The sequence below is a fragment of the Stegodyphus dumicola genome, chromosome 9, assembly GCF_044657685.1.
Source record: "Stegodyphus dumicola isolate Sdum_Otavi_A_Nest chromosome 9, ASM4465768v1".
Taxonomy (NCBI): Eukaryota; Metazoa; Arthropoda; class Arachnida; order Araneae; family Eresidae; genus Stegodyphus; species Stegodyphus dumicola.
Genome location: NC_140776.1, coordinates 12,267,546 through 12,287,590, shown reverse-complemented (window position 1 = coordinate 12,287,590; position 20,045 = coordinate 12,267,546). Strand labels below are relative to the sequence as shown.

At 31.2% G+C, this 20,045-nt stretch overlaps 2 protein-coding genes across 2 annotated transcripts in view; one reads left to right on the top strand and one right to left on the bottom strand.

The window, feature by feature from the left end:
- The window catches only part of LOC118198539 (uncharacterized), a 24,052-nt gene extending 9,852 nt beyond the window's left edge, over positions 1–14,200 (top strand). Inside the window, exons 2-4 of the mRNA XM_035370238.2 lie at positions 1,325–1,421; positions 4,576–4,745; positions 11,493–14,200. Of these exons, the coding sequence (XP_035226129.1) occupies positions 1,325–1,421; positions 4,576–4,745; positions 11,493–11,615 (390 nt within the window). The 3' untranslated portion in view covers positions 11,616–14,200. The remainder of the gene's footprint in view (positions 1–1,324; positions 1,422–4,575; positions 4,746–11,492) is intronic.
- Positions 12,090–20,045, bottom strand: part of LOC118198540 (4-trimethylaminobutyraldehyde dehydrogenase-like) — a 28,881-nt gene continuing 20,925 nt past the window's right edge. The window contains exon 9 of the mRNA XM_035370239.2: positions 12,090–20,045. Within this exon, the coding sequence (XP_035226130.1) occupies positions 19,820–20,045 (226 nt within the window). The 3' untranslated portion in view covers positions 12,090–19,819.

The following is a 20,045-nucleotide window of genomic DNA, read 5'->3' as shown; positions in this document are numbered from 1 at the left end:
GGTAAGTGAAGAATTTTATAAAGTAATTTCTATTGGAAGTAGTAATTTTTATTGTTGGAATTACTTGAGACGGAGATATTACTAAAGTTACTAAACATAAGTTTGTTTTTAACACACTGAATGCCATGCGAATTTGTAAGGAAATTCTCGCCAGGCCGCGCACTCTCCATAGAAGTGCGTTGGTATTACGGTATAGCAATGCCAAGCGCTCCTCTGTGATTGTTAGTTAAGAGATTAGAAGTTTTTTACCTTTATATGCTTTCAGTTAACTGTGGTTCTTGGTTCAATGCGGACAAAAGTCTTTATTCATTCTAGAACGTGAAAATATCAATTGAATGTCACCTCACAAATAGACATTCCGTCTAGCAATATTCCAACTACTACTAAAAAACCTGGAAAAATCTCTACAATGCAAAGGTGCTGCAAACTGTGCTGTGAAGAAAATGCAGCACAATTTGGTAGAGAAATGGCCAGAAAATTGACTTAACAAGTTGCCACATTTTGTGATATCTTAGAAGAACAACCATTTTTATGTTTACCTTCTCTCAATGAAATCCATTAAAACAATGTAATTTTTTTAGCTTTATATCGTATATCATTAAAAAGTCTCATACATTAAAAGGTCTTCTCACTAAAAAATCTCATTCTTAAGGTATTTTTTCTGTCCTTTCTGCATGTCTTCGTGGTGTAACGTGTAGCACACTCGGCGCGTATTCGAAAGGTCCAGGTTCGAGTCCCGGTGAGGGCATTGCATATTATTCCCGTCTCCTGCTTCAAAATAACCTAATGACTCTATAGTGACGCCCGAAATAAAAGGTGGTGGATGATGATTCTTCACCAACAGGATTTGGAGACTGGGTCCTCTAATCTCCAGTCTCCCTTTAAAAGGGGGTATTTTCTCTCTCCTTTCTGCATGCCTTCGTGGGGTAACGGTAACACACTCGGTGCGTATTCTCGAGGTCCAGATTCGAGTCCCAGCGAGGGCATTGCTAATTTTTCACGTTTCCTGCTGAAAAAAAAAAAAAAAAAAAAACTAATAACTTCAAAAAAACCTCTTCCTACTTTAAGTGGGAATTTTCGGATCATACTATGCAGCATATCACATTTATTATTTTTTAACTTGAGAATGAGCCTTGCAGTAGATCTAATTTAGTAATAATTATCTGTATGAAAATTTAAATCTAAAATTGTTGGAAAATTTTCACTTTGATTGATCTCAGAGAGAAATTTTTAAATCTCTATTCATTTTTGAGATCGTATCATTTATTTAGCTCCGCATATCATTTCTAAAAATAATTAAAGTTTTCCTTTTTTTTTTTTTCAGGTCATAATTGCTCCGTACGTGGAATGTGGGCCAGTAGGCACAAAGTTGGGCTATAAATCTGGCATATTTAAAGATTTTGTATCCGAAAAAACGAGAGGTAAATTGAAAATAAATATGTATGTTAAAAATATATAAAAAATTTAATATGAACTCTCAGATATATCAGTTTAAAAACTCAAGATATCATTAGTTGATAATTATTACATAGGAGTTCTTTGTTCTTGTACCATTCATTAATACTTATATACATTCGTTAGTTACAGCTATTTAGGTGCTCAGAACAGAACGAGCTCTGAAATGCATTGAAATTATTCTGGAATATTAGATAAAAATAAAATAAAATCTATTAAAGAATGCATGAAAATTTTGTAATAGCACTACCGTCAAGTATGGATTAACGAACGTTAAATGCAGTGTATTGTCGGAATTGTTTCCATGCATTGTGTTTTATTAAATAAATAAAAAAGCTCATAAATGTTTTTTTCCCCCAAATTCTAAACATGTAAATAGGTCCAAGCGTCGTAAAATAATTTTTAGGATTTTATAGGTATAAACATTATTTTTAATATTAAATATTTTCAGTTGATTTTGATAATTTTTTTTATTGCAGATACCAAAATTCATAAAATATATAAACAATTATGAAAATTTTCTCCAAAAATGCAAAAATTAATATGCAGTGCAAGTAAGCTTAACTATAAGCTATTAAACTATAGATTAGATTATTTGGATTATGGCAAATCACACGAAGATTACTTGCGTAACGGGAGGATAATTTAAGGGAAACTAGCTCAGATTCACTTTACACATGGGGGGGGGGGAGAACTCCAATGGAACTAGTCCCTTTGAAAGAACGGGAGAACTGACAGGATTTGAACTTGAATAGTTTTACGTTTCGGCCACACGTTTCGAATATGACTTGGTATTTTACCATTCGAGAATGAAGTCGCTCGTGATATGAGCTGAGACTATAGTCCTACTCCGAGTAAAACTACTATACCCGGACAAGCTCAACTAGAATGTGGCAACTACAGTAGTTGAAGACTATGATGATAATATGGAAAAATTGACTTGAATATATTAATCACTATCTTCCATCCCTCTTCCTCTACCACCACCCACTCGAGTAGTCAGCGTCACAATCACTATACTGTTTAAATGGCCGCCAGTATTTTAAATACCCCGTGCCGCACAGATACGATTATTCTTACAAATTTCGAAGCCTTCTCCGGGACTCGAACGGAGTCCAATGAACCGATTATACCGTTCGGGACGAATTAATGAGCACAGCAAGATTGAGATCATGTCCCCTTCGAGATCGAGATTCAGTACACAGAATGAATATCGATGAGTTTTCACCTAGAAAGATATAAAGGAATATAGACAATGTAAAGGAAAGCAATAACTTTGGTTGAACTGGAATCTTTATATTGGAAGGCATTATGTTGGACGGCCGTAGATCCCTTCATATTTTCAATGCAGGCCATGCGATATCACAGCTTTATGGGAATGAGGTTCTTAGACCTTATGGAGGTTGTTGGAAAGAACGTTATTTTTATGGGCAATAATGCAAAATCACATGAGTTCAGCTGGTCAAAGGCCTTTCTGGAGAAATAGATTATCCGCCATAAGCTGTGAACGGCAGGATAACTGGATCTAAATCCGATACAAATGTTATTGGCTACAAGAAGTTCCGAAACAAATGTTTGGAAATTTCCCGTAAAAGCCACTTGACTACAAGACGTTGTTGTTGTTGTCGTGTCCATATTGCATGGAACATTGGTTGCCAGAGCCTACGCCGAAGAGAGGTTGGACTTGTATTTTCCACTCCCAATTTTGAGGGAAAGCACCTCGGAAGGGATCCGGGTGTCTTCCATCCCACCAATCCAGGCGAGAGGACTTTCGGCTCGCCGTCTATTTGGAGTGACGCTGAACATTGACAAACATCCATGTATTCTCTGGGATTCGAACCCGGGCCCTTCGGTACCACTATAGCGTCTGGGCGAATCTTCAAGACGTTAACACCAAAATATTAAAATGTTCCTTTATAGAAGAATGCGATTTGCTGCCGCATGCTATAATCAAAAATCTCGTTTATAGGAATGCAGAGCTGTCTTGGGTCGCTCTGGAAATACGTGTGAAAATGAAGTCATTTTGGGTTTCATTTGTATACTGCAAGAAAATTATCCTCTACTTACATTGTTACGCTATTGTTGGATATCTCATAGTATCAGAATTTCATTGCTATTAGTAAATTATTTTTCGAAATGCTCGCAACCTTAAATATTCGCTCTAATATATTTTATAGCCTAGTCAAATTGGGCAAAATATATAAAGAAATAAGTAAGATAAAGACTATTTCGGTGCTGTGCATTTTCCCAAATAGAATTGGTCAATCCCCAAAAAGAATATCTCGATATAACGAAAATATGTGACTGCTTAATGCCCATACAAATTTTACCCGTGAAAGAAACGATAATAAAGAAACACTACAGTTTGAAGCCATTAAAAAAAAAAAAAATTCAACAGGTCACTAATGTTAAGATCATTACTATTAGTTTCAAAGAGCCGAAAGTCTTGTTGTTCAAGTTGCAGATGCGAAATGTTTAGTTCTAGCATCACATATTGGTTGCAGATTTCGTTTTTACGGAAGCTCCATATTTTGCTCTCGGATTTATGTTTAGAAAAACTGCTGTTGATACAGCTGTCCCGCACTTCCACATAGCAAAGTGCCACACGAGAGGAACGGTGTTATACCGGGGTCCCTATGTCTGAGACCTTACCCTCTATCGAACAATTAGGTCATTACGAATAAATACTGTACTATAACTAAACTGGGTCATATAATTAATAATTAAATGAGTAAGATATTTTAGCAAATCTTAACAATATGAATTACTAATTTATCTTAGAGAATTTAAAAGATCTAAATAACGTTTTTTTTAAAAAATCATATAGTTAAGAATATGAATAGAGTGAGGTGTAGGTGATTCAAAACGTAGCAGAAAATGCCATTCCACATAACAGCGGTTAATCTATTTAATTCCTCTCATGCGTAACTGCTTGTAGCCAGTAATTGATTAATCTGATTACTGTTGCCATGATTTGACCATTTCCTTACACCCTATAGAAAATAAATAAACCTCATTGTGTTATTATGATTTCATTCAAATATATAATTGATATGATTAAGTACAAGGTGTGCGTACATATTTCATAGTAAATAATGTGTTACTGGTTTTTGTTTCTAGTGTCTCTGTCTTGCCGATCCAACGATATTCTCGTCAACTTAAACTTCTCTGACCCATTTCGCGGACTAGTACACGCCGGGAAGAAGGACAGTGGTTGCAGTTTTCGTGGTGATGGCAAACTGTCGTACTCACTTAATGTCCCTCATGCTGCATGCGGAACCATACATGTGGTGAGTGTCAGTGTATTTGAGCTTGTGTATAGGTTTGTTTTTGCCATCTCTCAACATACATTATGAAAGAATATTCTTGAAACAAATCTATTATCAGGAGTTTGAAAATCAAGAATTTTATTAATTAAGAATTAAAAAAATCCACAGATTTATGGAGATAAAAGATAATTATCCAGGAAAAAGTTCATAAAATTTTTGTTTATCTAATGAACAATTTAACTCTTGATGAGACCGGCGAAATAAGCATAAGGAAATGTCTTGAACGATTATCATTAGACCCCATCGTAGTATAAGTTTATGCAGTTTTTCTACAATATTGCGAAATGATAAATATTCAATTAAGTGGAATTATAAAATTTAATTTAAAATCTTGTAACGTTTCTTTAAAACATTGCAACAGTTAAATTATTTATTTATTTTTTGCATGTTTATTTGACTGAGTGACACTTCTCAAAAATATATTTTATATTTTGAAGCCATTGCTGGTACATAATAGCAGAGTTCTACAACTTCTTCAACACTAAATTAGTAAAAATTGAGGTTCATTCTCTAAAATTTATTATATAAATTGTCCTCTGCGGAGACACGATCAATGTTTGTCCTGTAGTAAGTATTCAATGTTTGGCGTAAATATTCAATGTTTTGGGGGAAAAAAGAGATTTTAAGTTTATCGAGTCTCGTGTTCTTAGGTAACATCAAATGTACGAGAACTCTTAAGAATGAAACAATTATCGTTATGTTTTTTAAGCACCACCCTTTTATTTGACCAAGATAAAAATTAACAGACAATACCACTCGTGCTTTCAAAGGCAATAATTATGTTTTAAATCAAAAATTGGATGAATTAAATCTAAGACAAGTAAGTTATCCTAATGGCTGCACAAATAGAAAAACGCGCAAGCTGGCTGTGACGTAAGGTCGGCGTAACAAGCCTAAACGCGAGAATGATGCAATGCTGCAGAATACAAAGAAAAGCCCCAAAAAGAATATCTCGATATAACGAAAATATGTGACTGCTTAATGCCTATACAAATTAACAATGTGGCCTTCAGCAGGCAAAACACGCTCTAATCCTACTCTCTAAAACCTTCCTTTGAATACTGTCTTCTTTGTACCTCTTCTGAACATTACACGAAGTAGAAATTTACATTCTGGCAGAAAAATGGAAATGACAGAGATAGGAAAGATAATTAACATAAAAATATCATATTAGAAACTACACGTAAACTCCACAAGTTGAATCTAAGATAGCTTTTCTCAAACCTTTTTTGAATCACTGCTTCCTTTTAAATTTTTTTTTTTTTTTTTAAATATATGAATACCGTATTTGACGGCACATAAGCCGCACTTTTTTTTTCCTAAATTTGGTCTCAAAAATGTTTCCTGCGTCTTATACGTGAAGAACAGATTAACTTTCAATACTGAATGCTATTTTTAGCCCGGATAAAGATCTAGACTCGCATAACTTTTTCTACACCTGCCATAATTATTTTGCGCATGAGTGAAATATCTGTCGCCAAAGCTCGAAGCTGATGACGAAGTTTGAACAGGTTCGACGGTCACATTACGTCTACGGAGCCTTTCCTTATTTGCATAGACTTTCTTTGACTCATCCGGCACACGTGTCGGTATCGGTGCTACTCTGTATAAATGTGTCGGTATCGGTGCTTAAAACTGTTTGTTTAAAAAAAAAAAAAAAAAAAAAATACCCTGGAAAATATGACTACAGGAAACAAAAGATTAAGCTATACAATTCAGTATAAACTAGGAGTGTTAAACTACGCCAAAGTACATGGAAAGAGAGCAGCAGTAAGGCATTTCGGTCCACCATCTACCGAAAAAGAATAGCTTGCCGTTTGTTAATTTTTCTTAATAAAAACATGTTTGGTAATTGCATTCAATGATTGTTTATTTGGCTTTTACGAAATGCGAGAACTAAAAGAAACCACATTTTAAGTTATTGTGGTACCGCGCTGTCGCGCGGACTATTGAAACTTTTTTTCCTTGTGTGTGGCCTTCTAAATAAGGGTGCGTCTTATATGTCAGTGGCATCTTATATGCCGTCAAATACGGTATATGTGTGTCTTATTAAGATTAAAAAATCATTAAATTTATTTAAATATAAATTGTAACGAATAAATTTAGTTAATTCATTGCATTATAAAAGATTAGAACTTCTAAACGAATATAAAATACATCAATATACTTTTTTTTTTATTATAAAATATAAAACTGTGCTATACTTTTCTATTATAAAATACAAAAAAGGATTGTATACGACATTGTCGATTTACAGGGCTATAAAATCGGTAAAGCTGATACATTGTTAACAAATTTTAACATAATGATTCATTTGTGATCATGTACGCTTTGAAGGGAAAAAAATTAAATAAGAATTAAAATAACTGTCCGCTCCCTCATTAATATTATTGTGTGTCAGTGGGCTGGTAATATTTTGAATGCACACAGCTCCGATGATAGGTTGATAAAATTTATTTTTTCAAAAGAAACACTTCAGAGATCTGGAACTTTCCATAAAAATAGTTGTACACAATTCTTCACGATATCATAGAGTTCCCGCCGACATCCGACATATTTGTAGTATTTTCTGCTTCTCGAAATTGCTGGAAAGCAATAGGAGGGGCGAATTACGGCTACAGCTTATATAGTTACCAATTACAATACTTATTACGGTGATACAGAGACTGGACCAAAATGTCGTCAACTTTGGCGATTTCTCTCCAAATTACCGAGATACTCATTTACTGAATGTTAAATATATTGCCTCTGTATTCTTTCTTTTCCGGCATAGCTTGCCTCTTTAGATTTTTCTTGTTACATAACACAGAAAAATACAACATATCACATATAACTACACTAACATCATCTATCTATGTACAGAATTTGTAACAATAGTATGCGTTAAAGAAATAATTTTACTAAGAGAAGGATTTTGTCTAACTGCACAACTTGGAATCAAAAACTATCTGTATGATAACACCTCTAAATAGTATAGCTAAATAATATTAAGCTTACTGCAAGTGAAACAAACATTTAGAGTCCAATTTATAACTGTAGCTAATTAATAATTGAACAAATTTACATCTGATCAAAATTTTCAGTTCAAACAAACAGATTTAAATACGGAGTTGCACATACTGCAAGAATTTTTAATCACTTAAAATGTTACTTTACTAATTATAAATCACTTAAAATGTTACTTTACTAATTATTAAAATGTTATTTTACTAATTATATTATAATTAGTAAAGTAACATTTTAAGTGTTATATTATTATAAAATAGCCATAATTTTCTAATAAGGAGAAAAATTGCTTATTTGTTTCTCAGAGAAATGCTCACGGTAGAGTTCATTTCATTAGAAAGTGTAGAATTTCTTGAAGGAATAAAACTCAAGTTTTTAAATTTTTTTTCAAATTTATGTCTTCTTTTTCAGGACAAATTAAATGGTTTAGATGACTCAACACAAATTAAAACATTACGTCTAGTAACGCACAACAAATGTTTTAAGAAAACATAAGTAACTTTCAAAGACGTTATATGTATTTGTTCCATTACTTTTCACTTCCTCATGGTCAAGTTGGTCCCTTTGTAATTTATTCATAAGGGCTAAGTGGCCCTACTTGGTGATTCTCACAATTTATTAAAATGCCTCGGTTCTATTTGATCTTAAACAGAAGAAGAGTGCAAAGAATATGCGCCTACAATTTCATGTTTTAGAGCTTTATTTTTTTATGTCCAAAGGGGCGATTATTTTTCATTTACATACACATAACATTTCGGTTAAAAATATTTAAAAACAGCGTATCTTTAGGATTTCTGATAGACGTTCTCGTGCGCTGGAGATAAAAATGTTTTTTTTTTTTCCATACAGTGTTGCCATTGCTCGCTTTGAAGTAGCTGAGTTTGTTAATAAAAATGAGTTAAAATTTTACAAAATACAAAATAAACAATAAAACGAATTCCAAATTTGGGCTTTTAAGTGCTCATATGCAGGCGGAAGACTACATTATTTAAATTTTAATGGCTCTAGATACCATTGTTTTTTCACAATGTGAGAAACATACATACATTCATGCAGATTCTTGATTATTTAATTTCTTTAAATATAACACAGGGCGATAATGTTTGGTGGCAGCAGTTTGGAAGGTGATACAGCTCTTTTAGTGATTCAACACAAAATGTCGTTTTGAGATTAAAGGCTTTCTGGGCTTATGCCCCTAAGGCCCATATCACATGGCATTTGTTTCACACGAACAACTGTTTCGGACAATTTTTCTGCCTGGTTTAACTATTGAAAGAAAGACGTGAGACTTTTTCCTTCCTTTCCAAAAAAATTGCAAGTTCTTCGTTTTCAACCAATCAGCTATCAGCTTGTTTTTCATGGAGAACCAGTTCCTCCTGTATTAACTCCAAAGCGATCTATAGTGATTGGCTGTTGTGACAAAGCAGAAAAATTGTTCCAAACAGCTGTTCTTCCGAAACAAACCGACGTGTGATAGCAGCCTAAGGGTTAATAAATACTGCTTAAAATTTAAAAAAGAAAAACTATCATTTTAAAATTTTAGGGCATGAATCTAAACTATTATATGATGCAAATGAATCCAGCATTAAATGAAGAACATTTTTCTTGGTACTCTTTGTTTAGATGAGTACACCCAAAGGTTATTTTATTTGTCTATGGGAAGGGATATCTTTAAGGAAATTGGTTTGTATTACACATAAGGAAAACCACAAAAATATTTGTGTAGTCAGCTCGTTTGCCGAGATTCTTATCTGTGTCAGATTAGCACTGTTGAGCGATCTTATATGCATTCTACAGATTTTTCCTGTTTTATATTTTTGTTTATTCCATAATTATCTGATATTTTGTCCCAAACATGGATGCACGCAAAATAAATAAATAAATAAATATAATCTAATAAATAAATAATAAAAACATCTGCATATTTAACAACTGCTCCATTAAATCATTTTTAAATAACAAGGGCATAAATCATTGGATGACTAACAAAATAAAGTTCGTTTTACTGAAAAAAAGTTGACATGTCCTCTATATTATTAAAAAAAAGTTGAACATTTTTACTACATTTATTGACTTGCCTGAAATTCGAATTTAATGTAAAAAGCAATAACTTAAAATTATTTTACAGAGTTCCTTCCCCTCTCTTGCCCAATTATGCATAATGATGAGCAAACCTTAAAATTAAAAATCCTTAACTCAATTATTTAAATACTTAATTCCCATAATCATTGTGATTTTAGATGCTTAAATGCCTTTTGCTTCTTTAATGACTCCACTTTCAATGAATTGCCGTGCTGAGCTTTACAGCTATAGGGAAAATGGGACCGGATTATTCAAAACTGGAAAAGGACAAATGTTTTAGAACTTGGAAGTGTCACATAACTTTCGAAGTATTTTCTCACCGTATGTTTGGTGGGGCAGCATGACTTTTCCAGATCTTACTACTAAACCAAAAATCTTAGGCCATCTCTTTAGTCTTGGTTAATAACATGAATTTGTTGAAAAGCAATATTTAAAAAATATAAAGCATATCTACTGAAAATAATTCAGGACCTTTTTTCTTTCTGAAGCATAGGTGGTGCTCAAGAGTGAAAGGGGGTCACCCTTCCTCCCACGCTAGTTAGGTGCCTGCATTTAGTTTTAAATTATTTTGTTAATTTTATTTTATAGCGCCTCGTATACCTCTCCTTAACTTAATCATGTATTCAATATGTAATGTAACTTAATCATGTATCCAATGTATTTAACTGACGGATTATATTTAAATAGTATTGCAAGTATCTGATGTATTTAAGAATTATTATAAGTAGTATTTGATGCATTTAAGAATTATGGCAGTATGCACACAAGAGCATGAACAATGCATTATAACAGCTAATGCTTATATAGACACGCAATCTAGCGCATTCATGTAACATCATCAGATGCCTGTTTGTTCATGTGACTTCACAGAGAAGCAAATGGCTTCCTGGGACTTGAAGAAGCTGCTGACTCAAGGTAGTGGAGGGCGTGGGACATATACCTGCTAACCTATGTTAGATACCAGGTGTCCCGATCCTCCATCACCTGTACACTTCTCCTCACATAATATGTGTATAACGAACAGTCCGAAAAACACTGTATTTTTTGCATTGAAGAATCATTTGTAGGGAGTTATATACAGAAAAGAAGAAATGCCATAAAGAAAAATATTCTTTATATATGTTTTCTGCATTTTTTATTTTCTGTATGCAGTTTTACCTTAATAAGCAGTTCTTATGTCTGGCATAAGCTTTATATTTTATACATCAAATTAAATGTAAAAATATTTTCTTTTTGACTAAATGAAATATGCAATTCCTTAAAAACTTACTATACTCATTATTATGCAATTTTATTCATATTTAATATGAAACAGCCATTATTATTATTGTTGTTATTTTAATGATTACTGTTTTTGTGTTTCCACCGGGGGGGGGGGGTCGCATTTTTCTACAATAAATTGGATTTATTAGTATTTTTAAACATTCCAAACATGCATGCAGTTTTTATATTGAAGCATATTTAAAGCATAAAAATATATTTTACATTAATACATGTCTTATGATCCACTTTTAAACAACAGAAAACTATAAGAAATTTTTAAAAAAAAGGATTGCTTTTTTTTGGATTAATGTTTTGAAAAGAAAAAAATTAATTTATACTTTGGAAATTCTTTTGCAGACTCCTCAAGACAGTTTTGCTAATACTCTTACAATACGTTATCACCCAGCTTTGGAATTAGAAGGTGATGAGATAAAAACAATTCTTTGTAAGTATGGTACAGGCAGCATTCAACTTGGATGAAAAACAAGCAAGAAAAAATTATGCAAACATTCATTAACCGTCTACAGTAAAATACCTTGCAAATACCAATTTAAAAAAATAATTCAAGTATTTTCATTGATATTTTTTAAATAATTATTTTCAATATAATTCTAAAAAATTAACAATGTAATAGAAGGCCAGTTAATTAATAAATGATTAATTAATTTCAAACACATTTAGACACTGTAATTAAAATAAGATTCTTACATTAATAAGTTTTATACAGAATCATTTAAAATAATTTGAGGGTACATTAAAAATATTAAATGCTGAATTCCAAACAAAAATTTTTAGATCTTATTTTTTAAATAAAAGGATTATACTATCATTTCTATGAAAAATCAAAACTTAATCTTTTCAGTAAAATGCTTTTTTACAAAATCAGAATGATTTCAGTTGTTTGCAAGTGACTGTATGACACAAAAATTACTTATTTTGCCATCTGTCTTTCAGTATCATTTACATTTTTCACTCTGTGATGGAAATGAAAAGTGGAGAACGACTATTGTTTTAAATCATTTTGTTATGTGAATGTAAAACTTTCCATTTCATGTAATAATATTTAGTTAAAAAAATTTAAAAAGAATGCTGAAATTATTGTGAAAATGTCTTCGTTATTAAAAAAAATTAAACACACTTTGAGTATCTTAATATGCAAACATATGAACATATTTTCCCATCTGATAATATTCAAGACAGATACATATGCAAAACTTCATAGCTTATTTAAAATAAAAAAAAATTAAAATTAAAATTTATTTGTGAAAGAAATATATATATTTAAAAGCATTTTTACAATAAATTCAGTTTGGTCACATTATTTTTATGCAGTCTTTAATTTATGCATTTATATATTTGTGTAATCACATGTAGATGCATATTACTGCTAAACATGCGTTCACAATGATCGACAAATTACAGATATTTTTACAGCTTTTTTGTTGGCAATATGTTTAATTGACTCTTTTAAACTTTCAGCTATCTATTTCCTCAATGAAATTGATGATTAAAAGGTACCCATAATTATGAACAGAAATTTAAAAAATGTGTTTACATTAGTCAGTCAAAATATTTCTGATAACTCTAACATATTGCAAATTTTATACTACTTGTTTTTACCTTCTTGAATCAATGAATACAGCTTTAATAAATAACGATGAACAGAAAATAATACCTTAGATATATATATATACCATTTATACTGTCAGATAAAATATCACTTCTTTATTATCTATTAATATTTCACATGTTTGATTTTATTCAACTTCTGCCTATTATTACATTACTGTTTCCTATAATAACTTTAAAAAAGCTAAATTAAATCTATATTCAAATTTCTTATTTTTAGAAATGTGCATATATTTTATTATGCCAAAAAATAGACTCTTCCGAAGGACATAAAGAAAATTCTAAAGAAAACTAGAAAACAAAACTGACAGTTAGTACAGTCAAAAGTCGTTAATTCGGACACCCATAATCAGGAATGATCTATAATCCGGACCTCAAAGCTAAAAACTTTCTGCGCATACGTAGCGTTGACACATGCGCATAGGCGTTTACGCGTGCGCGTAAGACCTTTACGACTGCGCATATGCGTGTGCGCAAGTGCAAAATACGTTTTCGCGTGCGCGTTTAATGTATAACGGACGGTATAAGCTAAAATTATCTAATTATCTATTTCAGTTAATGTTGATGATTGCGTTGTTCCTTAATCTTCGAACTGGATCCGGCTTATTACTTTTTTCAGACTGTAAGAGCAATTTTATAAAAGTAAACTTGAACTTTCGATTATGTCAAATAGAATTTCCGATGCTGCAGCTCCCAAAGGATCTACAAAACGAAAGTATGTTTCCATGTCCATCAAACAAAAAGTGGAATTGCTGCAAAAAATGGATAAAGACATGAAGAAGGTGACAGAGAGGTTAGTGAAAATGAAAAAATTTCGATTGACAAGTTAGTCGGTATTCTCGGCACAGCAATTACGGGACTTAAACAGTGGAACTTTGTAACTGAACAAGAAATTATGTCTGTTTATAGAATTAAAGAGAAAGTATTATCACATAAAACGAAGCAACTTAAACAACTTGCATTGAAAGAAATGTTTAATAAAGTAAACAAATAAATATTAAGCTTTTTTTTTTTTTTTTTTTTTGTAAATTTTGATACCCTTTAGATCATAATTGTTCTTTATTTCATAAATTACGGTTTCATATTTTTAATTTTAGAATTTCTGCATGCCATTTTACGAGATTTAAACTGATGGTCTATAATCCGGAATTGCCGAAGTCCCGACTAGTCTGGATTAACGACTTTTGACTGTACATTTTATCCTGGGCACTGAACCTTAAGCAATATTACTGATGTTCAATTAATCCTTTTCAATTTAATAGTATGCTTCTTTTCACTAATCTATCTAAAAATATTTTTCTAATATATGTTAATTTTTTAAAAGTGTAATTATATAATTATAAATATAAAGAATGTAATTTCAGCAAAATGTATTTTCTTCTGACATTGTAAAATTGATTTATAATGTATTCTGAATAAATAAATGAAGAATTTGAGTATGTCATTATGTAGCTGAAAAGAAAAAGAACATACAAATTTATTAATAAAATTTTACTGAACATTATTAAAATATAGGGCAGACATTTCTAATACATTAATGAATAAACAATTTCATATGGTTTTAATAAGAACATAAAATTGTTCTTTCTCTAATGTTGAGATGCATTTTTCAAAATACATTTAGTCTTTTATGCTTAAATTAATATTAAACAAAATATCAAAGTTAAATCTACATAACAATATACAACATTATGTGATATGCTTTTGGAATGGCAAACATTTCTTGTATCAAAAAATTATAAAAGAGATGCATAAACACACATGTATCCATATTCCATGAATTTGAATCAACAGAAAAAAATAGCAAAAAAACCATTGATAGATAATATGATCCTCTATTAAATACAATATACCAAATAATTACAGTGATTCCATATGCAATATTAAATCAAATGAAATGGAATACTTAAAAACAATAATTCTTGTTACTTTAAAGCATTAAAATTAATATTTTCAGCTATTTCATGAAGTTAACTAATAAGTACATTGAAAATTAATACCTGATAAAAGCATGGTTCATTTTGTTTAACAAAAGTAAAATAAAATTTAACATAAGAGTCATTTCAAAGGAAACAGACTCGCTTAGTGAAATTGGTGCCACAGGTAGTTAAAATAAATGAGAAAAACATGAGCATCATTTAGTTAATATGATACAATGGATATAAATTATGTTAAATATAAAGTGACACACGTCCCAATTTTGGCGCACGCCGATTTTCTAAAATGTCCCGCTTTTTAGAAAACAACTGCATTTCTTATTTTAAATGTACTCTAAAAATATATTACCTATTATTTATTAATTATTATAGTTAATATAAAGAAATAAAAAAAAACATAAAATGCATGCAGAGTAAACTAAATTAGGTGATGTAACGAGTTAGATATACTCGGTGGTGTTCGATCATTGTCGTTACGCAACGACGAGGAATATGTGTTGTTAATGGAGGAACAGCTAGCATTAGCTGAAGGGCTATTTTCTTTCCACACCATAAACCACAATCAAAGTTTCAGATCAATTGATTCTACTTCGCAAATGATCAAAACATTGTATGACAAAAAATTTACATGTGCAAGCACAAAAATGGAAGCAATTATATGTAATGTTTTTTTCACCATATTCGTTTTCACAGTTGCAGAAATAAGATTAAATTCACATTTATATCCATATATTATGATGCTTTCAACCACAAAGATTTAAAATTATTTCCCACAACTGTTAGACTTTTTGATCCAGAAACAGGAATTAAAATTATAATATTAGATTTTGTTTCATTGCCGGGTGAAACTTCATAAATAATTTTTGATTCAATAAGTACTATTTTAAAAAAGAATAATTTGAACAATAAAATTATTGCCTATTCTGTGGATAACACTAACGCAAATTTTGCTGGAAAAGCTAGAAGAGACATCAATAACGTTTTTACGAAACTTAACGAACGTTTGAACCAAAAAATTATTCGAGTAGGTTGTGCAGCGCACCTTCTACACAATACTATTCAAACAGCATTTGACTTACTTCCACTGGATGTTGAAAATATTGTTATTACAAACATTTATTCGTATTTTTTTATATATATACTGTACGTGTCCAAAGGTTGAAGGATTTTTGTGAAAGCGCAGAAATCGAATATAAAAAAATTATTGATTACAGCAAAACACGATGACTTTTACCTCTTTTACAAGCTGTAGAAAATATTTTAAAAATATACGAACCATTAAAATCACACTTCTTATCACAAGATAAATGTCCAAGAATATTGCAGCTGTTTTTTGAAAATGACACATCACAAATTTGTCTTCAGTTCATCCACAAAAAACTACATTATTTCACAATGCTGTGAAAACTATTGAAGGAAACAAAATTTCAATTACGGAAGTGTCAAATGAAATCAATAATTTAAAAACAAAATTGCGAGAAAGAATTGATAACGATTACGTTCCTTCAGTTATTCGAAAGGACATCACTAGGTTGGAAGACCAAGGTGCCATATTAAACGACCTGATTTTCTGAAAAGAAGTCAAAAATTTTTATAACTGCTTGAATATCTTGAAGAATGGACTGTTCAATTCGAGGATATAAAAAACTTTCATTGGGTGACATTAAAAAAGGAGATTTTATGGGAATATGTGGAAAAATCTTTTTAATATATTAGTAACCATTTTCGGAAAAATAATATTTGCGAAAATTATCTTTTTGATGAGGTGTCATTGGTCAAAAGATACGTTTCTGATGAAAAAATTAAATGTTGGTTGTCTGCAAATGTGGAAACAGACAAAAAAAAGGACGGAGTTATTCCTTCATTTTAAACAGAATAATATTCCTTACGAAAATATTTTGAAGAAAATTGTAGAACATGCACTCTCCCTTCCAGGAATAAATGAAGCAACAGAACGTGTTTTTTCTAGTATCAACAAAATGTGGCCAATTGAAAAAACGCAGTTGAACATTAAAACTTTGAAATCTGTATTAAGCCTAAGATATAATTTGACCTATCCATGTGAGAAATTTCACGACATTTTAATAAATGATCCGAATCTATTGCAAAGTATTCACTCGGATAAAAAATATGACCGTGAAAGAAAATCATAATTGTTTTAAAATAAAATATTAAATTAATTAAAAACATAATATTCAATTTTTTTACAAATATTTTTATAGTTACCAATAGTTAATAATAAATATATTCTTGTATATTTATAGACAAGTGTATGAATGCATATAATAAAAAATATTTTTTTGAATTATTGGTCTGCTTTCATAACTAAATTATAATTCTCATTTCATTCCATTTGTCCCACTTTGTCTCAATGAAAATGTGGTCACTTTAGTTAAATAAGACTGTAAACAACGTCTCATGCATGTCTTTAAATGTGAGCAATAAGCTAGAACTGATTTCATATGAAAAGAAGCTGGCAGATTGTCAGAAATAGTATGATTAAGCTGACTACACACTTGTTTGATTGCATTGTTTCAGTAAAAATTCCAGTTAAAGTAAGTTAAATTTAGTTACAAATTTATTTAGTTTACAACTGACTCATAATCTGTAAATAAATTTGTATTCTACAGTGCAAGTCATTCTTTTGCAGACATGCTGATCAAAATTTAGCAAGAAAAATATTTATTAGCAACTTTTGCATGCCCTTAAGTACAACATCTATTCTATATCATTAGTTTTTGCTCTATGTGTCTTGCTAGTTGTAAAATATGCATGTTGATCACCTTTAAAGTTATTGTTTTACATTTTTTACTACTGAGAAAACAAAAGTAATACAACAGCATTTTAATATCATTTTACTTATGATATTAGCAACAACATTAGCCAAAATCTGTATAGAATACTGCACATAATTAGAAGGTATCCCTGAATACAGCACACATATTTGAACATATACAACACTATTTAGATTATGAATTTTATTAGTAATGTACAATTTAATATAAAAAGTAAAACAGAGATCAACATATCAAATTATCAAAATCACAAATTATGATAGAAAAGTAGTGATAGTAGACCAGTTATGATAGGAAATATTTCTAGAAATCAAAATTCTATTTGTGACAATTTGCATATGTTCTATCACTTTTGACTTAGTCATGTAGTTCGTTCCCTCCAGATAATTATGCATATTTTTTAGACAAACGTAGGGAGATAAGTAGGTAAACGGGAACTGAGAAGTTGTCAGTTGCCTGCAGCTGTTTGATGTCTGAAGAACATTAGCACAGTTTATGCCTAGATGTGGTAGAGCAAGCTGGAGGACAGAATCATTCACAAATAATGGCTGCTAAATACTGCTGTTGATTTCCTGGCTGGAGGAAATGATCCCAGAGCAGTACATCCCAGAAGCTTAGCACGATTAAATTAGTTAAAATTAGAGTTCCTCTTAGAATAGTATTGAACTGTGAACTTTAACACAGTCAACTGAACTGTTACCTGTATAATTTTGTTAATTCTCAAGTGCATTATTGTTCTCTGGAATAATACATTCTTTATTACTTGTTAGATTATTTTATTTATTATTCACTTATTCCTAATGAGGAGCGGGAGTTTTTTTCATGGGACCAGACGGAGTGCAGAAATGCCACAGTATTCCTGTTGGGAAAATCGCCTCCAACTATACATGCGAGCTCGTCGCCATCAAAAGTGCTCTGGAGATTTATCTCTCTAAAGAAGACCAGAGTTCCAAGGGCATCATCATCTTCTCTGACTGCAGATCAGAATTGCAAGCGATCCAGAAGGGCAAATGTCAACTCAGTCATCAGATCATTGAGCTCACAAACAAAATCATTGCTGCCCAAAGATCCTGCATCTTACAATGGATACCGGCTCATGTAAATATTTTTGGTAATGAGAAGGCCGATGAGCTTGCAAAGGCATTCCGTGATTCTCCTCAGCCATCCAACTGCCTAACCCTCGCTGATGCCAATGCAGTTGCTAGTCAAAGACTAATTGGTCAAATTAAAGGAAACTCCAGCCCGGAATTAAACTGTGACAGAGCCATATCGACTATCATAACCAGACTTAGGACAAATCACTTAAAAGGGATGAGGATTTCTGGAGACGGACAGCGTAGTTACACCAACATTTGTCCTCATTGCCCAGATGACATCCCACTGTCTCGCCATCACATCTTCAGCTGCCCAGCAATCCAGGCCAGATTATTTAACATCGGCATTGAAGACCCAGTGGACCTGCTTTATACTGATAAAGCTGCCGAGGTTGCAAAAGCTGTCTTTGACAGCTTCGAAGCTATATAATTGCACTTTGTCATAGACACGACATCATCATCACTTATTCCTAATTAATGCTGTCTTTTATATAATATTGTTTTCTGTATTAATAAATGTTTCATATATATTACACAAGCATGATAAATCTTGTATTTCAGTGCTCAAAGTTAAATTTGTTCACTTATTTAAGTTGCTAAGTTCTAAAAAAAAAAAATATGCTTTATAACTAAATTGAACAAAAATGTAAGAAATTTAAAAGCAATCACAAATTTTGCACATTAAGCATAATATGATTTAAAAACTCCTTAAAATTTTATCTTTCATTTATATAATAAGCCATAACTGATTTTATGTGTACTCTTAATTCTTATCAGTTTAATGCCAAAATCTTATACAAGAAAAAATTTAATTTGGTCAAAAGCATATTTAGCTTGGAACATTGAAATTCGCATTTTCATTGCAAATAACTCACATGACCAACATGTCCTTAAACACAGGCATTCTTTACTATATACATCAAATTAAATTATATTCAAGATATATAACAAAACCATATTTGTCAGCTATACTATGCCATATTCAGCATATGTTGTAATTATTTTAAATTCAATATTATTTACTCACAAATCGGAGGAAGATATGAAAAAGTTGCACACAGACAAAAGTGTGGAAATACAATTTCCAAGTTAGATTTGAAGAACTTTATTACAGTTCCAAAGTTTGCAAATAAAAGTGCCTTCCCATACCAATAGTAATTTTAGAAATCATAATTTATCATTCACGTTATTATTATTGCACAAAATTATTTTAAATTAACTTTATGAAGTTAATTACTTTCATTATACAATGGACAAACAATATCCTGATTCATTTCAACAACAACAGTTTTCAGTTGAGAAAACTCATTAATAGCAGCTAAGCCATTTTCTCTTCCAATTCCAGACATTTTATAACCACCAAATGGAACTTCTGGAGGGAAAATGTTATAATTATTTATCCACACAATGCCAGCTTGAAGGGCTGAAGCAACGCGATGTGCTCTCTGAAGATCC